This window comes from Syngnathus typhle, linkage group LG5 (genome assembly GCF_033458585.1).
Source record: "Syngnathus typhle isolate RoL2023-S1 ecotype Sweden linkage group LG5, RoL_Styp_1.0, whole genome shotgun sequence".
Lineage (NCBI taxonomy): Eukaryota > Metazoa > Chordata > Actinopteri > Syngnathiformes > Syngnathidae > Syngnathus > Syngnathus typhle.
Genome location: NC_083742.1, coordinates 15,487,851 through 15,506,419, shown reverse-complemented (window position 1 = coordinate 15,506,419; position 18,569 = coordinate 15,487,851). Strand labels below are relative to the sequence as shown.

General features: G+C 50.9%; 3 protein-coding genes across 4 annotated transcripts; 2 read left to right on the top strand and 1 right to left on the bottom strand.

Annotated features, from left to right (window-relative positions):
* Positions 1-29: 29 nt before the first annotated feature.
* pebp1 (phosphatidylethanolamine binding protein 1) lies at positions 30-1,775 on the bottom strand. Its single transcript, XM_061278286.1, has 4 exons — positions 1,427-1,775; positions 1,222-1,331; positions 402-502; positions 30-337 (listed from the first exon to the last, which is right to left on the bottom strand). Exons 1-4 carry the CDS (start codon positions 1,559-1,561, stop codon positions 120-122), a joined length of 564 nt encoding a protein of 187 aa, XP_061134270.1. The 5' UTR covers positions 1,562-1,775; the 3' UTR covers positions 30-119.
* Positions 1,776-1,866: 91 nt separating this feature from the next.
* ercc6l (excision repair cross-complementation group 6-like) lies at positions 1,867-7,238 on the top strand. Its single transcript, XM_061278277.1, has 3 exons — positions 1,867-2,432; positions 2,721-2,765; positions 3,465-7,238. The coding sequence occupies exons 1-3, from the start codon at positions 2,377-2,379 to the stop codon at positions 7,093-7,095; spliced, it is 3,732 nt and encodes a 1,243-aa protein (XP_061134261.1). The 5' UTR covers positions 1,867-2,376; the 3' UTR covers positions 7,096-7,238.
* A 581-nt stretch (positions 7,239-7,819) lies between these two features.
* Positions 7,820-18,116, top strand: LOC133154165 (disintegrin and metalloproteinase domain-containing protein 9-like). Of its 2 annotated transcripts, none has more exons than XM_061278659.1 (24): positions 7,820-8,302; positions 10,418-10,518; positions 10,763-10,821; positions 12,439-12,517; positions 12,661-12,737; positions 12,851-13,046; positions 13,351-13,416; positions 13,496-13,567; positions 13,638-13,807; positions 13,873-13,954; positions 14,075-14,208; positions 14,285-14,456; positions 14,546-14,638; positions 14,713-14,817; positions 14,965-15,055; positions 15,130-15,235; positions 15,663-15,846; positions 15,918-15,998; positions 16,412-16,517; positions 16,622-16,769; positions 16,875-17,019; positions 17,221-17,250; positions 17,332-17,390; positions 17,557-18,116. In XM_061278659.1, exons 1-24 carry the CDS (start codon positions 8,212-8,214, stop codon positions 17,624-17,626), a joined length of 2,517 nt encoding a protein of 838 aa, XP_061134643.1. In that variant the 5' UTR covers positions 7,820-8,211; the 3' UTR covers positions 17,627-18,116. The 2 variants fall into 2 exon arrangements, with proteins under 2 accessions (XP_061134643.1, XP_061134645.1); XM_061278661.1 differs by having other exon boundaries at positions 7,823-8,302; positions 16,875-16,977.
* The last annotated feature ends 453 nt before the right edge of the window (positions 18,117-18,569 follow it).

The following is an 18,569-nucleotide window of genomic DNA, read 5'->3' as shown; positions in this document are numbered from 1 at the left end:
CTAAATGTGATGGCAAACAGACAAAGTGATTGATTGCAAAGCAGCTTTATTGAGTCAACCCGTTTATGTGCATTAGGTGGCGCACGATTCGTTATTGTTGGCTTGAGTGCGGAGGAGGCCTACTTTCCCGCCAGTTGCTGGTAGAGTTTGGGCACGTAGTCGTCCCACTCGGCCTGGTAGCAGGTGGCGGCCACGGGCGCGTCCAGTCCGTATTTGCGGCGGAAAGCGCCCACGCTGAACTTGCCGCGCCCGTCGCCCGAGCGGTTCGTGAGGATGCGCTCGGTGCACGACAGCGCCCCCGGCTGGCTGTACACCAGCCACACGTAGCGGTGGAGACCTGCGCACGGGCAATGCAGTCACTCGCTTGCACAACCTAATTCGAAAATGATTGTTAGTGTTACCTGTTCCCTCAGGAGGGCCGGAACCAACGTAGTCGGACAAGACAACACCGGAGGACAGGTCGTTTCCTTTCGTGTTGACCACTAGGTAGTGATGCCACTCCCTGAAAAACACAAGTTCCCCTTCACTTGTTTCCACACCATCAACACATTGCAATTTTTCAGTTAACTTATACTTTTATTTGGAATCAAACATGAAAAGGTGAACCGGAATTTATCAAGAACGTTACAAACAAATAAAAAATACAGAAAAAATGTCAAATTTTATTCACATGAAAATTGAGAGCAAAAACTTCAATTAAAAAAAAAATTAAACGTAAAAAGAATTTAAACATATTTGAATCTGCAAAAATTACAAGTGGAAAGTTGAAAAAATTCGAATACTAAAATGTCTTAAAATAGCAGGAAAAAAGTCAAAACAAGAAAAAGTGGCAACAAAATAGAATAAATGTTGAACACACTGGCAAACGTGCACTTTTTTCTTAAAACTGAAACTTTAAAAAAGGTAAATGTAAAAGTCTGAAGTGTGAAAATTAGGAAAAACCTTTTGAAAAATTTTAATTTAATAACTTGATGACAACAAAACAGAATGGTAAAAACGTTCAATTAGAAACACTAGCCAAATATTTAAAAAAAAAGTTGAATTAAAAATGGGAGAAAAATTGCAACACCCACGGTTAAAAAATATATACAAAACAAAAACTATGCCACATAGAGTTGGTGATAAATCTGAGTTATAAATATGACAACTGGTGTTTTTTTTTTTTTTCTAAACTAAATTTATTTGTCAATGTGAGTTAAGAGTTTGTGGAAAAGGCCTGACCTGAATTTGGGTTTTTCCCTGCTGGGGGCGTCCGGGTCGGTTAGGACTAAAGTGTAAAGTTTGTTGAGGTCGCATCCCTCCCACTCGATGCTCGTAGGCCGGTTCTGGACCTAAGGGGGCGGGACATTTTAATTGGGAAAGTAATGAAATATGGAAAAACATTTGATACCAACCAGGCCATGCAAGCTATGCTATTGTAGCTCACCTGCGTGGGCGTGAGCACCTTGCCCAGCTCGTCGATCTCCACGGAGCCGTACTTGACCGTCAGAGGCCGGCCGGGCTTCTCCTCCACCTCGTGGAGCTGCAGCGGGCCGCTCCACTGGTTCACATCCACAGGCATGTTGTCTGGACGGAGCGGCTAACTAACTGGATCGCAATTCGCTGCTTCTGCTGGGTTTCGACGAGGCTATGGCACGTTCAAGGACCAGCGCTCAAGATAAAATTCTAAAGCAAAGCTACTGCAACACACGTCACCACGTTCTTTCTTCACTTTGGATTATATTTCAAACATCACCATTACCTATTTTCATTCGTGGTCTCCCATCAATCTACAGTTACTATCGGGGAATTTCCCTGTAAAACAAGAGGTATTCGGGAGTCGCACTACATTTGAACACCACAAACACGACTATTGGCACAAGATGGCCACTGGGGGCACTATAAATAACCGCTGCTTTGTGATTCGTCATATAAAGTGGCACTTTTAAACCCTCATTTTAAATATGTCGCCACTTCTGGACAATGAGAAATGCGGGTGACAACCGTTAAGAAGCACAGCTCTACAAGTAATTTATACAAATGTTTATACAAATGATCAATACTAAAATGTTTATGCAAATGAGACGTGACCAAAGTGCTGGTCGATTACAAAGAGACCTCCAGCTCCAGCCAATGAAATTAGGAACATCACTAGCGTCTAATTTAATTGGCTGGGCTCGCTCCTCCGTGTCCCGCCTACACAAATTCTCTATGTCTCTGATTGGACAACGTCCGTGACGGCATCACGTCGCCTGTGTGTGCAAGTTTGAGCAAATTGGCGGGGAAGAGCCGTACTTGAAAGTATAACCTCGCGCTCCATTTTTTCTTTCAGCTTCTTGAATTTAATGATATTGCCAAGTTGCTCAAGTGCTCGTAGAACAAGACGGCGCTTTAGCCATGAATGGAAATGATCCCAACGGCGACGCGGAGGAGCTTGTGGACAAGCTGGACAAGTAAGTCAACGTGAGCTCGCCGGCTAGCTGTCGTGTACGACAACGGAAGTGATGGAGGACATGGGGCTAGCTAGTCGCTGTTGGACAGTAGAATTAACACGAGCTAACACTCCATAAATTGTTCATGGACATTGTAAGGAGGCATTTGGAGCTAATAAAATGCAGGAAATCATCCTAGGGAGCGATGGGAAATTAATTTCAGATCACATTTATTGTGCAATGAAAATGATTGTCCAGTTTGGAGTTTGTCAACTACCGCTGTGTCTGACTGTGTTGGTGTCTTCTCAGGTTTTTGTCCTTGGACGAGGAGGACAACATGGAAGTCTATCACAGGTAACAAACCATCTTATTTTCCCAAGCAGTGACGTGTCCCAATGACTGTCAATTGAGTGAGTGACAGCAAAGAAAAGCAGGAACACCACGAAATGAAGAGCATGAGTCGTATGTCAAATGAAGGAACCTTCGACAGCACCCTGCCTGGCTGCCACCCGCCCGCGATGGACGGGTGACCCGGCAGTTGAGAATCACCGCATTGCAATACAAACACGAATGATTCGGCTTCACGAGCGCAGCTCATTTCTGGACTTTTCCGTGTTTATAGCCCTAACCCACTGCGATACTCGTACCAATTGGAAGAAGAAAGAAAAAAAACAACAAAAAAATGACGGCCGTGAATGTTCTTTTGGACAGCGAGTCTTGGAAGAAGCGCGATTGAATGCTCTATTGGGCTGTTTGTATGCAGCGGGTCAAAATGCTGCGTTAACATCTCCTCTCCACCAGAGGCCACCGAGCTCCGTTGCGCGAAAGGAGCTCTATGCTAGCGCCGATCGAGTCTTTATGACAACATAGGTGGATGAGGTTGCTACTCCGAGTCAGGACTGTCGATGTTTGAGTGGCGGCCGAGCGGAAGCTTTGGTGCGGTTGATCCTCCCGCTCTTTGATGATGTCACATGTTAGCGATGTCACTAGTTCATGATGTCACGTGCGGGCGAGCGCTTCAGAGTGGCTGGGCTGACTTGTCTTTGCTCGCAGACACATCCAAGACGGCAAAAATGCGGCCCGAGGGGGAGAGGTGAGCAAAGCTCTGGAGCACTTCAAGATGGCCTTCAACATTCACCGCACGGACAAACTGCAGAAGCGGATCCAGAAACTGGAGGAGGTTTTGGCGCAGAGTTTCCAGGACGACGACGACGAGTACGTGGATGTCAAGAAGAGCGGCCTGAAGCTGTACAAGGAGCTCTACGACAAGCTGTACGACTACCAGAGGAGCGGCGTGGCCTTCATGTACAGCCTCTACAGAGACGGGCGCAAAGGTGGCATTCTGGCCGACGACATGGGCCTGGGCAAAACCATCCAGGTCATTTCCTTCCTCTCGGCCATGTATGACAACGAGCTGGTCAAGCACACCATGCTGGTCATGCCCACCTCGCTCATAACTAACTGGACCAAGGAGTTCAAGAAGTGGACTCCCGGCATGCGGGTCAAAGAGTTTCACGGTGTCAGCAAGGCCGAGCGGACCAAGAACCTGGAGAAGATCCAGAGGAGGAGCGGTGTGATCATCACCACCTACACCATGCTCATGAACAACTGGCAGCAGCTGTCGTCCTACCAGGGCCGAGAGTTCAAGTGGGACTACATGATACTGGACGAGGCCCACAAGATCAAGACCAGCACCACCAAAACGGCCAAGTGCGCCACCGCCATCCCGTCTAAAAACAGAGTGCTCCTCACCGGCACGCCCGTCCAAAACAATCTGCGAGAGTTGTGGGCGCTCTTTGACTTTGCCTGTCAGGGAACTCTGCTGGGCACGCTCAAAACCTTCAAGATGCAGTACGAGAACCCCATCACTCGTGCCCGGGAGAAGGACGCCACTCCGGGAGAGAAGGTCCTCGGGTCCCGGATGTCGGAGAACCTCATGGCCATCATACGACCTTACTTCCTGCGCCGGACCAAGGCCGAAGTGCAGAAGAGCAAAGACGGCGGCGGCACGTCGGATGCTGCCGGTCACTCTGCGAGCGCAGAGGAGACCGAGGAGCCCGGGGGTCGAAAGGTCTCTGGGGCCAGCGGGCCCACCCTCACCAGAAAGAATGACCTGATTGTATGGACGTACCTCAGCAGCATCCAGGAAGACATCTACTGGAAGTTCATTTCCTTGGAACACATCAAGGAGCTGCTCATGACGTCTAGGTCGCCTCTGGCGGAGCTGACCATTCTCAAGAAGCTGTGTGACCACCCGCGGCTTCTCTCCGCCCGGGCCACAGCCAGCTTGGGTCTCAGGGAGGCTCGGCAGAGCAACTACCACGATGACAGCGGCAGTCAGAGCATCAGCAACGTTCCAGACGAAACTTTGATCGCCGAGTCCGGCAAACTGGCCTTCCTGCTTACTCTCCTCAAGCATCTGCGGGCCCAAGGCCACCGCACGCTGGTCTTCGCCCACTACAGGATGGTGCTGGACATCCTTCAGCGCATCCTGAGGAACCAGGGCTTCAAAGTCCTGCGCCTGGACGGCACCGTCACGCAGGTGGCCGAGCGTGAGCGACTCATCACCCTTTTCCAGACGGACAGCAGCTACGCCGTCTTCCTTCTCACCACCCAGGTCGGCGGCGTCGGCATCACCCTGACGGCGGCTGACAGGGTGGTCATCTACGATCCCAGCTGGAACCCGGCGACCGACGCCCAGGCGGTGGACAGGGTGTACCGCATCGGCCAGACCAAGAACGTGGTCATTTACCGACTCATCACCTGCGGCACGGTGGAGGAGAAGATCTACAGGCGGCAGGTTTTCAAGGACTCGCTGATCCGCCAGACCACTGGCGACAAGAAGAACCCTTTCCGCTATTTCAGCAAGCAGGAGCTGCGGGAGCTCTTCAGCCTGGAGGACACCAGGTCCTCCTCCACGCAGCTGCTGCTCCAGTCTCTGCACGCCAAACACCGAAGCAGTGACCCCGACTTGGACGTGCACCTGGCCCACCTCCACACCATGGACATGTTCGGACTCTCCGATCATGACCTCATGTTTTGCCTCAACGTGGACCTCGACGAGGCCCCGCAGGACCGCGAAGAGCAACAGTACATCGAAGGGCGGGTCCAGAAGGCCCACGAGCTGGTGAAGGCCGAGTCGGACTTGCACATGCAGTTTGCCACCATCTTGGAGTCGAGCGCCGAGCCCGCGTGGAGGCGAAAGTCGACAAGTGAGCGTGAGGATCTGCTAAAGGATAAGAAACTGAGCAAGCCCAGATCCAGTGTCACATGCTCGCCGCGCCGCAGCAACACGTCGCCAGCCCGGGCGGGCCTGGACCGATCCAGCGACGCCAAGGAGGGTGGCGGCCTTCGGGGTCGCAGCAGCTCGGTCCATCTCGCTGACGAAGAAAGCCCCCCGCCGTGGAACCCAGACAACCTCGGAGAGCACGTCCAGAAAAGTCCGGAAGAAAGCCTTGTTGCTCTCACGCACGTCAGTCTCGACGAAGGCCCCAAGTGCGACGACTCAAACTCGGATGGGAGCCGAAGCAACAGACTCTCCGCCCTGCAGTCGTCCATGTCCAGCTCGAGAGTGGACTGCTGGAGCAGAGTCAGCGACAGCGGCTCCGAGCTGATGGAAGGAAACTTCAATCTACAGCTGGAGGAGAGCGAGATCTCCTACCAGGATGAGGAGAAGAAGCTTCAATCACAACTTCGGCTGGAGGAAAAAGACATCCTGTACCAGGATGAGGAGAGAAAGCTCCTCTCGCCAATTCAGCTGGATGAGGAGCGCGATGTCCTGTACCAGGATGATGACGACCAGGTGGAGGAGGAGGAGGAAGAGGAGGAAGAGGAGGAGGAGGAGAAGCTGTTGTCGCAGCTTCAGATATCGGGAACCTTTGACGTGGGCAAGTCCTTGACGGAGAGGCAGCTCGGACTCAGCATCCAATCCCGCGTCTCCGAGATGGACGAGTCTATCGCCGCGGTGACCAAGAAGAAGAAAATAGTGCCCCTCATTTATGACAGTGAAGAGGAAGAGGTGGAGGAGATGGAGGTTAAGGTTACCCCATCGTCTTCCAAAGCCTCCGCCCCGTTCAACAGCTTCCCACCACATGGTTCGTCCACGCCAAAGTCCTCACCGCTCATCAGCTCGAGAAAAAGCTTCCGGGGAAACGTCTCAGTGGCGTCTCGCCGCTCCCTCCAAATCCACCAGAATAAGATTTCGGCGAGGTCTTCTGATGAGGAGGAGGAGGAGGAGGATGCCACCACAAAGATCCGCTCCCTCCAAATCCACCGGAATAAGATTTCGGCGAGGTCTTCCGACGAGGAGGAGGAGGATGCCACCACAAAGACCCCAAACTCGCATGAAGATGTCGAAGAAGTGGAAGAAGTAGAAGAGGACGAAGAGGAGGAAGAGGAGGAGGAGGAGGATATGCAGGAGGATCCCCGTAGCGGCAACCTGGAAGAGTCAACCAGCGAGCCCGAACTGACGTCCTCCGAGAGGTTGGAGCAGTGCGCCGCCAAAGCGACGGTGGCCTGCGTCGATGCCTACGAGTCGCTGGTGAGGCGAGGCCGCGAGTCGTTCACACAGGGCCGCCTCGGGGAGGCTCTGGATTTGTTCCTCAATGCTATCGACATCAGGCCCGGAGACCCGGAAATCCAGTCCTTGACCATCCAGCTGTACCGACAGCTCAGTCGCTCGTAACACGAACGCGCCCCAAAAACTCTGATCAAATGTTCAATACATTTTTGCTGTTTTGGTTGCTGTCAAAGCCGCCCAGCACTGGCTGCTACTGTCCGTCTTGCGCAACTGATGAGGAAAAATAAAAGCCTTTTCTATGGTTCAAACTGTAGCTGGGTTGTCATTGTTGAACTTTTTTCTATTCATAATGTCTGACAATTCTATGCAAATGTTCAGTCTTAGCTTCGGACCCTGTCACTCGTGTACAGTGGTGTCGGGGTGCTCTGGCCTTCCTGTGTGGAGTTTGAGCGTTCTTCTCGTGCCTGTGTGGGTTTCTTCCGGTACTCCGGTTTCAAATCACTTCCTAAAAAACATGCATGGTAGGCTGATTAAACACTTGGAGGGTGTGAGTTTGAGTGCTTATGGTTGTTGGTCTCTTGGCTAGCAACCGGTTCAATGTGTCCCCCGCCTACCTCCTATGACTGCTGGGATTACCCTCGTGAGGGGAAGCGGTTCAGAAAGCGGATGGATGGATTTGGAAAGTGGTTCCGAAAAGTGATAGATGGATTTGACCTAAGTAACAATTCAGAACAGTCTTATTCGTTTACTAAAAATGAATATACTAGTATGAACAAATCTGTTCCAAGAGGAGACCGACATCTTATTTTGAAGGAGCTTTCGGCAATCGTGACGTCACGGCCGAGAGGACCGTTCGTTTTAGCCTTCGGACAAAGGCCGAAAGACCGCCGGGGCGGAGCGAATAGAGGTCCAACCCAGAAAACAGCAGGGAGATTTCCGCTCCATGACAAAATCGCACGTTCGGAATTGTTCGGAGGGGGGGGGAGTGGCTTGATTTCGACACAAACTTCGGTTCTTTTCTGGTAAGCCGATGGTGACGTCACCTCGGTGGAACGTCGTCGAAGTATGTTTGCTTGCCGGGGGTCGAACGGCCTCCTTGATTTGGGTTGGGCTTGAACACACGACCCAAAGAGCACCGGGACGTCGCCGTCGTCCTTCTTGGTCTCGAATGGCCCGGCCGAAAGAGATCACGACTGTGGGAGGCTGAGGCAAAGAGGGTGACGCGCGGGCTCATTTCACGGAGGACGAGGCGGAGGTCGGTTTTGAAAGACGGACTTGAAGATGATGATCATAACCATGACTAGAGAAAGAAGAAAGCTGCTGGAAATGTGCTGTTTACTGCTTGTAATGACCGGAAGTGGACATAGTGGAGGTGAGGACAGAGCGGAAGTGGACTGCTGCCTTCTTGGCAGCTTCACACGCACGCACGCACACAAGCAAGGTCACCTGCGAGTTGAGGCTTTCTTGAAACTACCCGGGTGCTCAACTTCTCAACGTTCATGTTGGATTGATTTGATCCACCGTTGCGGCCAACTTTAGGTGAACACGTTTGCACTTGTGGATGCCCAGGAGCAAACCACTGAAACTACCCTTGACAATGAGTTTAGCCAAATATTGGGCATTGTTGACAGAGGCTGTTCACGCTGCAGCTCTGCTTACTTTTCACCAAAACGCTTGTTTTGTGTTCAAATTTGTGTCAAAATTGCAGCATTTTTGTTCATTTTACTTGCATGGGCCTTGATCACAGACTGTCTCAAAGGGCTTCACATATAATACAAATATTGTCGACATCCCCTGATCAGAACCTCGAGGAGGGTGAGGATGGGAAGATTCCCCTTCCTGTATCCCTAGGGGGCAACATTGAAGACAAAATGTAACATACCGGTTTTTTTTCCTGTATAATGCGCAAAATGTAACAAATGTATTGTCCTAAAATCTGGGGTGCGCATTATACATGGGTACAATTTAATTTTTTTATTTTGTAAGAAAATAATGGTACAACAATTTTTGAAGAAAATCTTGTCACGGATGGAGTGTGGAAAGGAGCAGGGTGACCAAGTGCAGCTTGGACCAGGGTTAATTGGAGGAACTCAAAACACAGACTTGGTAAACTAACATAACGCTCTAACGAAAACAACAACAGGACTGACCGACAAAGACGTGGAACAAAAAGACAGGGTGACATTACCAAAGACAGGAACAGAAACCTGTGTTATCGTCAAATATTGTTTGTTTTTTAATCTCCATCGCGGACTGGACGTCATACGGAGGCAGTATCACTGCGCATGCGCACTATAGATCCGATGCGAATAGTCCTCTTCTTGACTGACAATGAATGTGATAGTTTAATACAATCAGCAAATAACAAAATGTGTATTACAGGTAATATTTTATTTCACAACACTTTGCCTTGTTCCTTTTGTCTCTGCTGTTCACTTCAAACACGCTCCATACGAACGCAATGCTCTCGTATCAATACGTCTCGTATTGCTCGATCACCTGCTCGTTTGCTGTCACAATGTACCCTACACAAATCCGAAACATTTGTTGCGGCTCCGAGTCACGACGAGGGGGGAGTTTTGGTTTCCAAGGGTGTTTCTATTCCCCTTCAACTTCTCTCCCATACAGAGCCGCCTTTTTCACATGTCCGCACGTCACTTTCCTCTTTTCATTTTAAACGAACTGATCGCGGTGGTGCTTTTATGGGCAGTCGGAGAAATCAACGCCAACAAAAAAAATACATCCAGCCTAGTTAAGACCATACCAAAGACTATAAAAATGGGACCCATTGCCTACCTGCTTGGCACTCAGCATTAAGGGTTGGAATTGGGGGGTTGGATCACCAAATGATTCCCGAGCGCGGCGCCGCTGGTGCTCACTGCTCCCCTCTCCCCCAGGGGATGGATCAAAATCACACGGGGATGGGTCAAATGCAGAGGACAAATTTCACCCCACCCAGATGCATGTGTGACGATCATTGGGACTTAAAAAAATAAATAAATAAAAAATAATAATTGGGTGCGTATTATACATGGGTACAGGCTTTTTTCCAGCATCAACATGCCATTTTTAGGGTGCGTATTATACATGGGGGCGCATTATACATGGAAAAAAACGGTTATATGAAATCAAGTGGTGTCAAAGTCCATTTAATCAGATGAAGCGCCGTAAGAAGACGCCCTTGGTCGTCACGGCAGCGCCCGCGAGGAAGTGGTCCATTTCAAATCTCGTCTCTGCCACGTCTCTCCCCCACCTTTTGCACTTTGTCTCCAAATGGCCTCGTTGGCATCGGCCCACTGCGGTTCTCAGTAAAGATCTGGCCGTCAGCTGACTGTGTCTGACAGCAGACAACTTGATCTTTAAGCAGCTTAGCTTAGCTAAACATTATGTGTGTGTGTTGCGTAACCGTGTGCGGTGATTGTACGTGTGCTGGCCAGGCTGCTGCGGAGATAAGACGCTCATTGTGTGTTTTGTTCGGGTCACCCAGACGCTCGGCAGACGCAGCATCTGTCCTCCTATCAGCTGACGGTGCCACGGGCAATAGGAGACAGGCCGAGGAGGGACGCTGACTGCTCGCCGCCCGATCAGGTGCGTGGATTTCATTCCCCGTGCGTGCGCGCGGGTATGCGTGAGTTCCGAACTCTCCATCAGGCCGGCTGACGCATCACCAACTTGTGCGTGATCATTCTTTCACGTGGGAAGTTGTGATGAAGTAGCAGACGTCAGCGAGAAAGAAGCGGAGACAAAATGGCCTCCGTGTACGCGGCAACGGCGCCGTCTCGTCATGCATGGGGTCGTTTTGCTGGCTCATGCGCGTCATCTTCTGTCGCAGGTGTCGTACGCCATTGACGTGTCGGGACGCAGCCGCGTCGTTCGTCTGGAGCGGAACCGGTGAGTTGGTGTGCCGGATTTTGATCATCCCATTGATTGTGCAAAGCACAAATGTAGAGTCGCTCTTTTGTATGGAAGTTTATCTGTGCCATCGGATTTTGAATTCGAATTTGTAGCACTGAATTTTTTTACATCCAATTTTTAACACTGAATTTTTTTTTGCATCTAAATCAGACTTTGAATTTTAAAAGCCATCGAATTTCTAGCACTGAATTTTTTTTTCCTAAGACATTTTTTTCAATGTCTCAAAAAATTCAGTGTCAAAAAATTCATCCATCCATCCATCCATTTTCTGTACCGCTTAGTCCCCACTGGGGTCGCGGGCGTGCTGGAGCCTATCCCAGCCATCATCGGGCAGTAGGCGGGGGACACCCTGAACCGGTTGCCAGCCAATCGCAGGGCACACAGAGACAAACAACCACTTGCACTCGCACTCACACCTAGGGACAATTTGGAGTGTTCAATCGGCCTACCAAGCATGTTTTTGGGATGTGGGAGGAAACCGGAGTGCCCGGAGAAAACCCACACGGGCCCGGGGAGAACATGCAAACTCCACACAGGGAGGGCCGGAGGTGGAATCGAACCCGCACCCTCCTAACTGTGAGGCGGACGTGCTACCCAAGTGCGCCACCGAGCCGCTTCAAAAAATTCAATGTCTTAAAAAATTCAGTGTAAAAAAATTCGACATCTCAAAAAATTCAATGTAAAAAAATCCAGTATTACAGTATTAACTTTTACCTTTGAACTTCACGACGTTCCTGTTTCGACGTCACATGACCAATGGAGCGTAACTTGATTGGCTGAACGTTGGATGATTTGATACAGGGATCGATTACTTCTCCCTTGGTTACCCCGGATGTCCGCGCTGAATATTTTTACACTGAATTTTTGGAGACATCGAATTTTTTTACACTGAATTTTTTTAGACATTGAATTTTTTTACATAGAATTTTTTGAGATGTCGAATTTTTTTACACTGAATTTATTAAGACATTGAATTTTTTGACACTGAATTTTTTGAGACATTGAAAAAAATGTCTTAGGGAAAAAAAAAATTCAGTGCTAGAAATTCGATGGCTTTTAAAATTCAAAGTCTGATTTAGATGCAAAAAAAAATTCCGTGTTAAAAATTGGATGTAAAAAAATTCAGTGCTACAAATTCGAATTCAAAATCCGATGGCACAGATAAACTTCCATACTTTTGCTTTGGTCACGGAAGGATGCTTGTTCTTTGACGACAATGGGACCATATTACAAAAACAAAGACAATTATTTTGGAATCTTAGGAGATTAATTATGACTTGTGATAATGATTTTTGAAGGGGTGAAATATTTTTACTGTCTATGGGTTTTTTTTCTTTTTTTTGCACGAAGACTCACCTCTTATCCAACGCTCTCCTACTTTTGTCGGCGCCTGGCGCTTTTTATCGCCGCGTTCCCAAAACGAGTCGATAAGAAGCAACAAGCGAGATTGTCGGCTCCAGCGAACTGACCTCCAACTTGTCGTTTTGTTTGTTTCCATTCAAGGCAGCAAGCGAAGTCAGCCGGCCGCTTCCTTTGACTTGAGCGTCGTGTTATCGTGTGACCTCACTAATAAGCGGACGCTCTCCTTTTCAGGATGCTGCTGCCTGCCGACTTCAAAGTATTTACGTACGGGGACGACGGACAAGTCGTCACGACAGCCCCGGATGTTCGGGTACCATGCGTGTTTATAATGTCCTCGAGCTCAAATGAAATGTTATGGCGCTTGTGGAAAGATTTCCCGAAGCTGGCTGCAGTGTGGCCATTTGCAAAATCCTCCATGTTGTCTTTGTTCCATGCGTGTCTGCGTGTGTGTAGGATCACTGCCACTATCAGGGCTTTGTTGAAGGCATGGAGGGATCGTCCGTTGCCATGAGTGTTTGTAACGGCCTCAGGTAGCCCACGCACGCACAACTGGTCGCACTGTGTGTGCTGGTTTTCTTTGCATTTTGTAAGCACCATGCAGCATCTCATCTTGCAGGTGATGTGTGTGTGCATCACTCGGCAGAGGCGTGCTGCATCTAGATGACGACAGCTACGCCATTGAGCCTCTCGACTCGGCCCCCGAGCAGCACCTGCTGTACCGCCTGCGGGATGTGACATCACAGCCTCGTGGATGCGGGATGCCGCATCACCAGCAGGCTCACAGCCACAGCGAAGACGCACGCTCACAACCCCCGCTGGAGATCCACCAGCACGCCAGGGTGACCGCACGCACGCAGGCACGCACGCACGCACGCAATTCAACAGATATTTGTCAGCTTCAATCACACACGAGAATCCATGCTAAATTGTTAAGCCGGTTTATGGCGTTTCCCATTGCAGCGTAGCATTAAGCTAGTGGACTATCCCAAGTTAAACTCCAATTTTTGTTTGCAACGCAAGACAAAAAAAACTCAGCTTTAGGGTACACCTCCAAAATCACTACGTCAGATCTCTCGTACGTCAACACACAAATATTCTCCCAGTTCTTTACACACAACCAATGCACGTGTGTGTGCTTTCCAGGTGAAGCGAGATATTCTCCATCGCACACACTACGTGGAACTCCTGCTGGTGGTGGACAATGACAGGGTGACGCGCACGCCTGCACGCACCTAACATTTCATGCCTTCACTTGACTGACATGCCGTGTGATTATCGCTGCCGTCAGTACAACGCCGTGAACCGGAACGAGAGCGCGGTGCGGGAGGACATGGTTCATTTGGCCAACATCGTCGATGGCGTGAGTACACACCGGCACACCGCCAGCGCACCACCGCGCGGACTGAATTGTTTTTGGTTTGCGTGGGCAGATCTACATGCAGCTGAATGTACGCGTGGTCCTGGTGGGCCTGGAGATCTGGACCAGGCAGAACCTGATCAGCACAGAGGGAGGCGCCGGCGAGGTCCTGAGTCGCTTCACCCAGTGGAGGGAGAAGGAACTGCTGCCTCGCCGCCGACACGACTCGGCGCAGCTGGTCACGTGAGCGCAAACGCACGGGAATGCTGGGAACGACGCTGACGATAATGATGATGACGATGACGCAGGATGAAGAGTTTTGGGGACACGGCGGGAATGGCGTTTATCGCCACCGTGTGTTCGCGAAGTCACGCTGGCGGAATCAACACGGTACGGATGTAAAAATGGATACGTACGTGCGGGTGACGTGTACTAGCAACACACACATAAAGCATATTTGTAGGGAATAAGCTCGCTGACTGGTAACCCTGTGTGTGTGTACGTGTGCAGTTCTTGAACAACAACGTGTTTACCTTGGCCTCCGTCGTGGCTCACGAGCTTGGCCACAACCTCGGCATGAACCACGACGACAGCCGGCCTTGCACATGCCCCACGCAAGCGTGCATCATGAACTCCGGCACCACGTAAGACGCACAGATCGACGTGGACCGGCTCAAGCGGCCTTGCCTGGCCTTACGTTGCATTACGTTGCGACCTCAGAGGTTCCCGGAACTTCAGCACCTGCAGCGCCGACGACTTTGAGAAGATGCTACTGCGCACGGGCGGCTCGTGTCTCCTCAACGTGCCGCGACCTGACGAGGCCTACAGCGCCCCCTACTGCGGGAACGGACTACTTGACTTTGGGGAGGACTGCGACTGCGGATCGGCGCAGGTCTGAGCCTCGCCGTCCCTTAGGCTGTGTCTCGGGCGCAGCCGCCCGTTCCTCGGACAGAATCTCCCATTCATCTGTGCACGGGACAGGAGTGTGAGAGCGACCCCTGCTGCGAGTTTGAGACCTGCAGACTGAAGCCGGGAGCCGAGTGCGCTCACGGCGAGTGCTGCTCCAGCTGTCGGGTACGCTCGGCGCCGTCACTCAGCGCACGTTTGCACAAGCGCACCTCCAACTTATGCTCCGCGCCCGTGCGCAGTTCCGGCCTGGCGGGACCGTGTGCCGCGCCAGTGTGGACGAGTGCGACCTGCCTGAGTTCTGCAATGGCTCCTCCTCTCTCTGTCAGAATGACGCTTTTGTGCAGGTCAGTGTGCGGATGCGTCACTAATTGTGTCTGCTAATTGAGAAATCGTCACAAAGTTGTGCGTGTTTGGCAGTTGATTCCCAGGCCTGCGCATGCGCCACCAACGTTATGCAAACTTGCGTCAGTGCTGATGTCACTGTCTTGCAGAACGGTCATCCCTGTCGCAATCAGGAGGCGTACTGCTACGATGGCCGCTGTCAGCATGCCCAAGACCAGTGCAGGAGCATCTTTGGAGCCAGTGGGTGACTGGCGCTGACCTCCGCACGCGTGACAAAAGCCCTAGGCTGACAGACAGACATGTGTGTTCCTCAGAGGCCAAGATGGCGCCAGAGGTCTGTTTCAAAGAGGTCAACAGCAAAGGCGATCGCTTTGGGAACTGTGGCTACCTAAACTACGGCTACAAAAAGTGCGAGAGCAGGTAAACGAGACCGCTGCGTCAGCAGAGGGCGGAGAGAGTTCCAAAGATGGGGATAGGATAGCTAAGTTAAGTCAACTTTATTTCTATAGCCCATACTCACTGAAACGTCTCAAAGGGCTTCACGGTTGACACTTAGACTCCACATCCCCTGGTCAGAACCCCCAGGAGGGCAAGGAAACACTCACATAGCCCCGAATGGAGAAAATGAGAAATCTTGAGAAGGGAGCGCGGGAGGAAGTCAAAGCAAGAAAAGAGAAAACTGTGAGGGAGCCATGGGGAAAACACAAAGGGGACACCAGGAAACAAAGGCGAGAGAAACGGGATCGAGCAGAAACCCCAGGTGAAAAGGGGAGGGAGAGAGCGGAAACAAGGATGAGAGCAAAGGGCAGAGGCGCTTTGCATCATCGTCAACGGGCCCCGTCCACAGAAACGCCTTGTGCGGCAAGCTGCAGTGCGCCAACGTGCAGGGCGTCAAAGCCTTCGGCATGCAACCCTCCATCATCAGCACGCCCATAGGGGGCGCCGTCTGCTCCGGGGTGGACTTCATGCTGGGCTCGGACGTGCCCGACCCCGCCATGGTCAATCAGGGCACCAAGTGTGGCCCGGACAAGGTGAGGGTCGCTCGCTCGGTCGCGTGCAGGGTGGCCGCTGACACGCCGCGCTCTAACTTTGCTGCTTTCAGGTGTGCCTCAACTTTGAGTGTCGGAGCGCCGACGTTCTCAACTACGATTGCGACGCTGACAACAAGTGTCACGGTCACGGGGTGAGAACCGACCGTACAGTCTGCCCGCAAAAGTACTTCTTGGCTTGTTTCTGCTCAATTGCACGATGCTGGTCTGGAAGGAGCTGCAATAAATGATCTCGATCCTAAAGCGCAAACTGTCATGTCATACATTCAAACCATTTCCAAATGACTGTGTGCTTATTAAAAAGTACACTCTTCAATATTTCCTTTATTGAAGAGCAATTTGATGGATATTCTTTATGGGGGAGGGATTTTCTTTCTCAGCTAGAGCACTCGAAAAAGTGAATGGACAATTTGAGATGCAAGCGTGGTAACAGATGCAATTTTTTGTAGCTCAAGGCACCAGCGGATAAACCAAATGTTACGAAGACTGCCCCCCTCCTCCGACTCTGATTGGTCCCTCTGTGTCTTTGTGTCCTTCTTGGGGTCAGGTGTGCAACAACAACCGGAACTGTCACTGTGAGTCCGGCTGGGCGCCGCCCTCCTGTGATGTGGCAGGTTACGGGGGGAGCGAGGATAGCGGGCCCACCTGGAATGGTTAGTAGCCCCCACAGCCACCTTTGCCCCCTCCTGATGTTTATTATTTCGAGCCTTCCATTGTCGCTTGAGGAATTGTCATCTTGTGTGTTTGTCCTCCGCAGACAAAGACAAGTCCCTGAGAGACGGCCTCCTCGTCTTCTTCTTCTTGATCGTGCCTCTGGCCATGCTGGCCACCTTGGCCTTCCTGCGCTGGAAGTGGATACTGCGGCACCTCGGCTTTACTCGCAGGGGGCGCTCTCAGGGTTACCGGTGAGTCAACACCCACCTCTCCAACTCGGCACGAAAAAAACGCCGGTGAGAAAAATGCAACGACCCCGACGCCCTGACAACGCCCTTTGCCCCTTTTGCGGCCAGGCCCGAAGGACTGGAGTCATCCGATTCCGCCGGAAGACCGCCTCCAAGGGCTCAGCTGCCTCCTGTTACCCGCGGCAACACCAACAACATCCTCAAAGATGCGGTGAGCACACGTAAAGAGCGTGCGTGTGTGCCACATAAAAATGTGAGGGTTGTTGCAAAATTGTGTGCGCGTTACTCACCGTAACTGTTTGTGTTGTCTTTACCAAAAGTGTGTTACCTGCACCTTTTGTTAAAAATGTGTGTCTATGTTTTAAACATGTGGGTGTTGCGCATTTCAAACAACACGTCCATGTTATTTACCTATGTGCGTTTGTGCTCATGTCCTCCTCTTTTTGTCATCCAGCACGCCAGCCAGCTTCTGCCGCCACACGAGGTAGAGCCGAAGCTCGTCAACATTGCCGCCGCGCTCATCGTGACGTTGTGTGCGCACAAATGTGTGTAACTGTGTGTTCAGGTGGTGCCGAAAAGCAAGAGCGCTACCTCGTACGCCGTGAGGCCGCCGCCACCGCCTCTGTGAGTGTCGCCCGCCGCTCAAAAGTTGAAATCTCAGCAAGCTTCTGCCCTTTGTTTTTGAGTAGCATAGCAGCTAGCCTCCGTGCGTTGCTTTTTGACGGAGAGCCCGAAGCTTAGCTTTGCTCTTAGCGTCACCGCTGGCCTCTGTTTTCTGTTTGTGCGTCAGGAAGCCCAAACCGTCTGGGACAGCTCAGCCTCTGATGCCTCAAAGACCCGCCCCTCCGCCACCAGTATAAACGGCGTCCTCCGGGCTGAGCCTCGCCGAGTGACAGTTTGGAAGCAGGAATCCGGACCAAGAAACAACTTGGTTGAGTCATATACGGCTGCCGTAAGCGCCCGGAACTACATATGCAGCCGTAGGCATGCTGGCTAACTAGCGCTCGCTTGCTGGCGGCTTCAGGCAACCAAGCCTGAGTGCAGCATTTCTCCGATTGACTGCTTTGAAGACTGCAAAACCGAAACCACTATGCCAAGAAGCGAGGACTGACAACTTTTTGTTTATTTCTATTGTTTACGGCCGGTCTCAAGTCAAAGTCTGCTTTATTGTCAATTTCTTCACATGCCAAGACACAAAGAAATTGAAATTACGTTCCCACTATCCCACGGTGACAAGACATAGTACACAATATACATACAAGTAAACAACACAAAAAAATAAGAACAAGAAGGCACAAACAATGAATAAATAAGAGTGATGAATAAATAATAAATAAACAAATAACACAATAGGCGCCTCGGTGAATGAAATTCTGAGGACTTGCTTAGTTTTCTGTGGAACAATGACTCCATTTTCTTCTGGGTTCCTTTCGCCTTGGCAGTAACTTAACAACTCGGTGTGTTCAATCATTCTATCATAGAAAGATTGGACAATTAAGCTGGTTCGACGCAAGTTGGGCCCCGCTGGTCTTCGTGAAGCACCGGTGCCCTCTAGTGGCACTCACATGCACTGCCATTGGAATCTCGAGTGTCCCAAAGTGCCCTCTTGTTCGATACGGTTTCTTCCATGACGTTGCCGTGGAGCACTTCCACGAAACACACACTCGTACTCACGAGGACAACAATTTCCTTTCCATACTCATCACATCTTCCCAACCCTTTCAAATAGTTGTCCTGGTCTTTTATGGACATGTGCATTCAAGTTTTGTTTCAGCAGGGACCCTCCTCGACATGATCATCGTC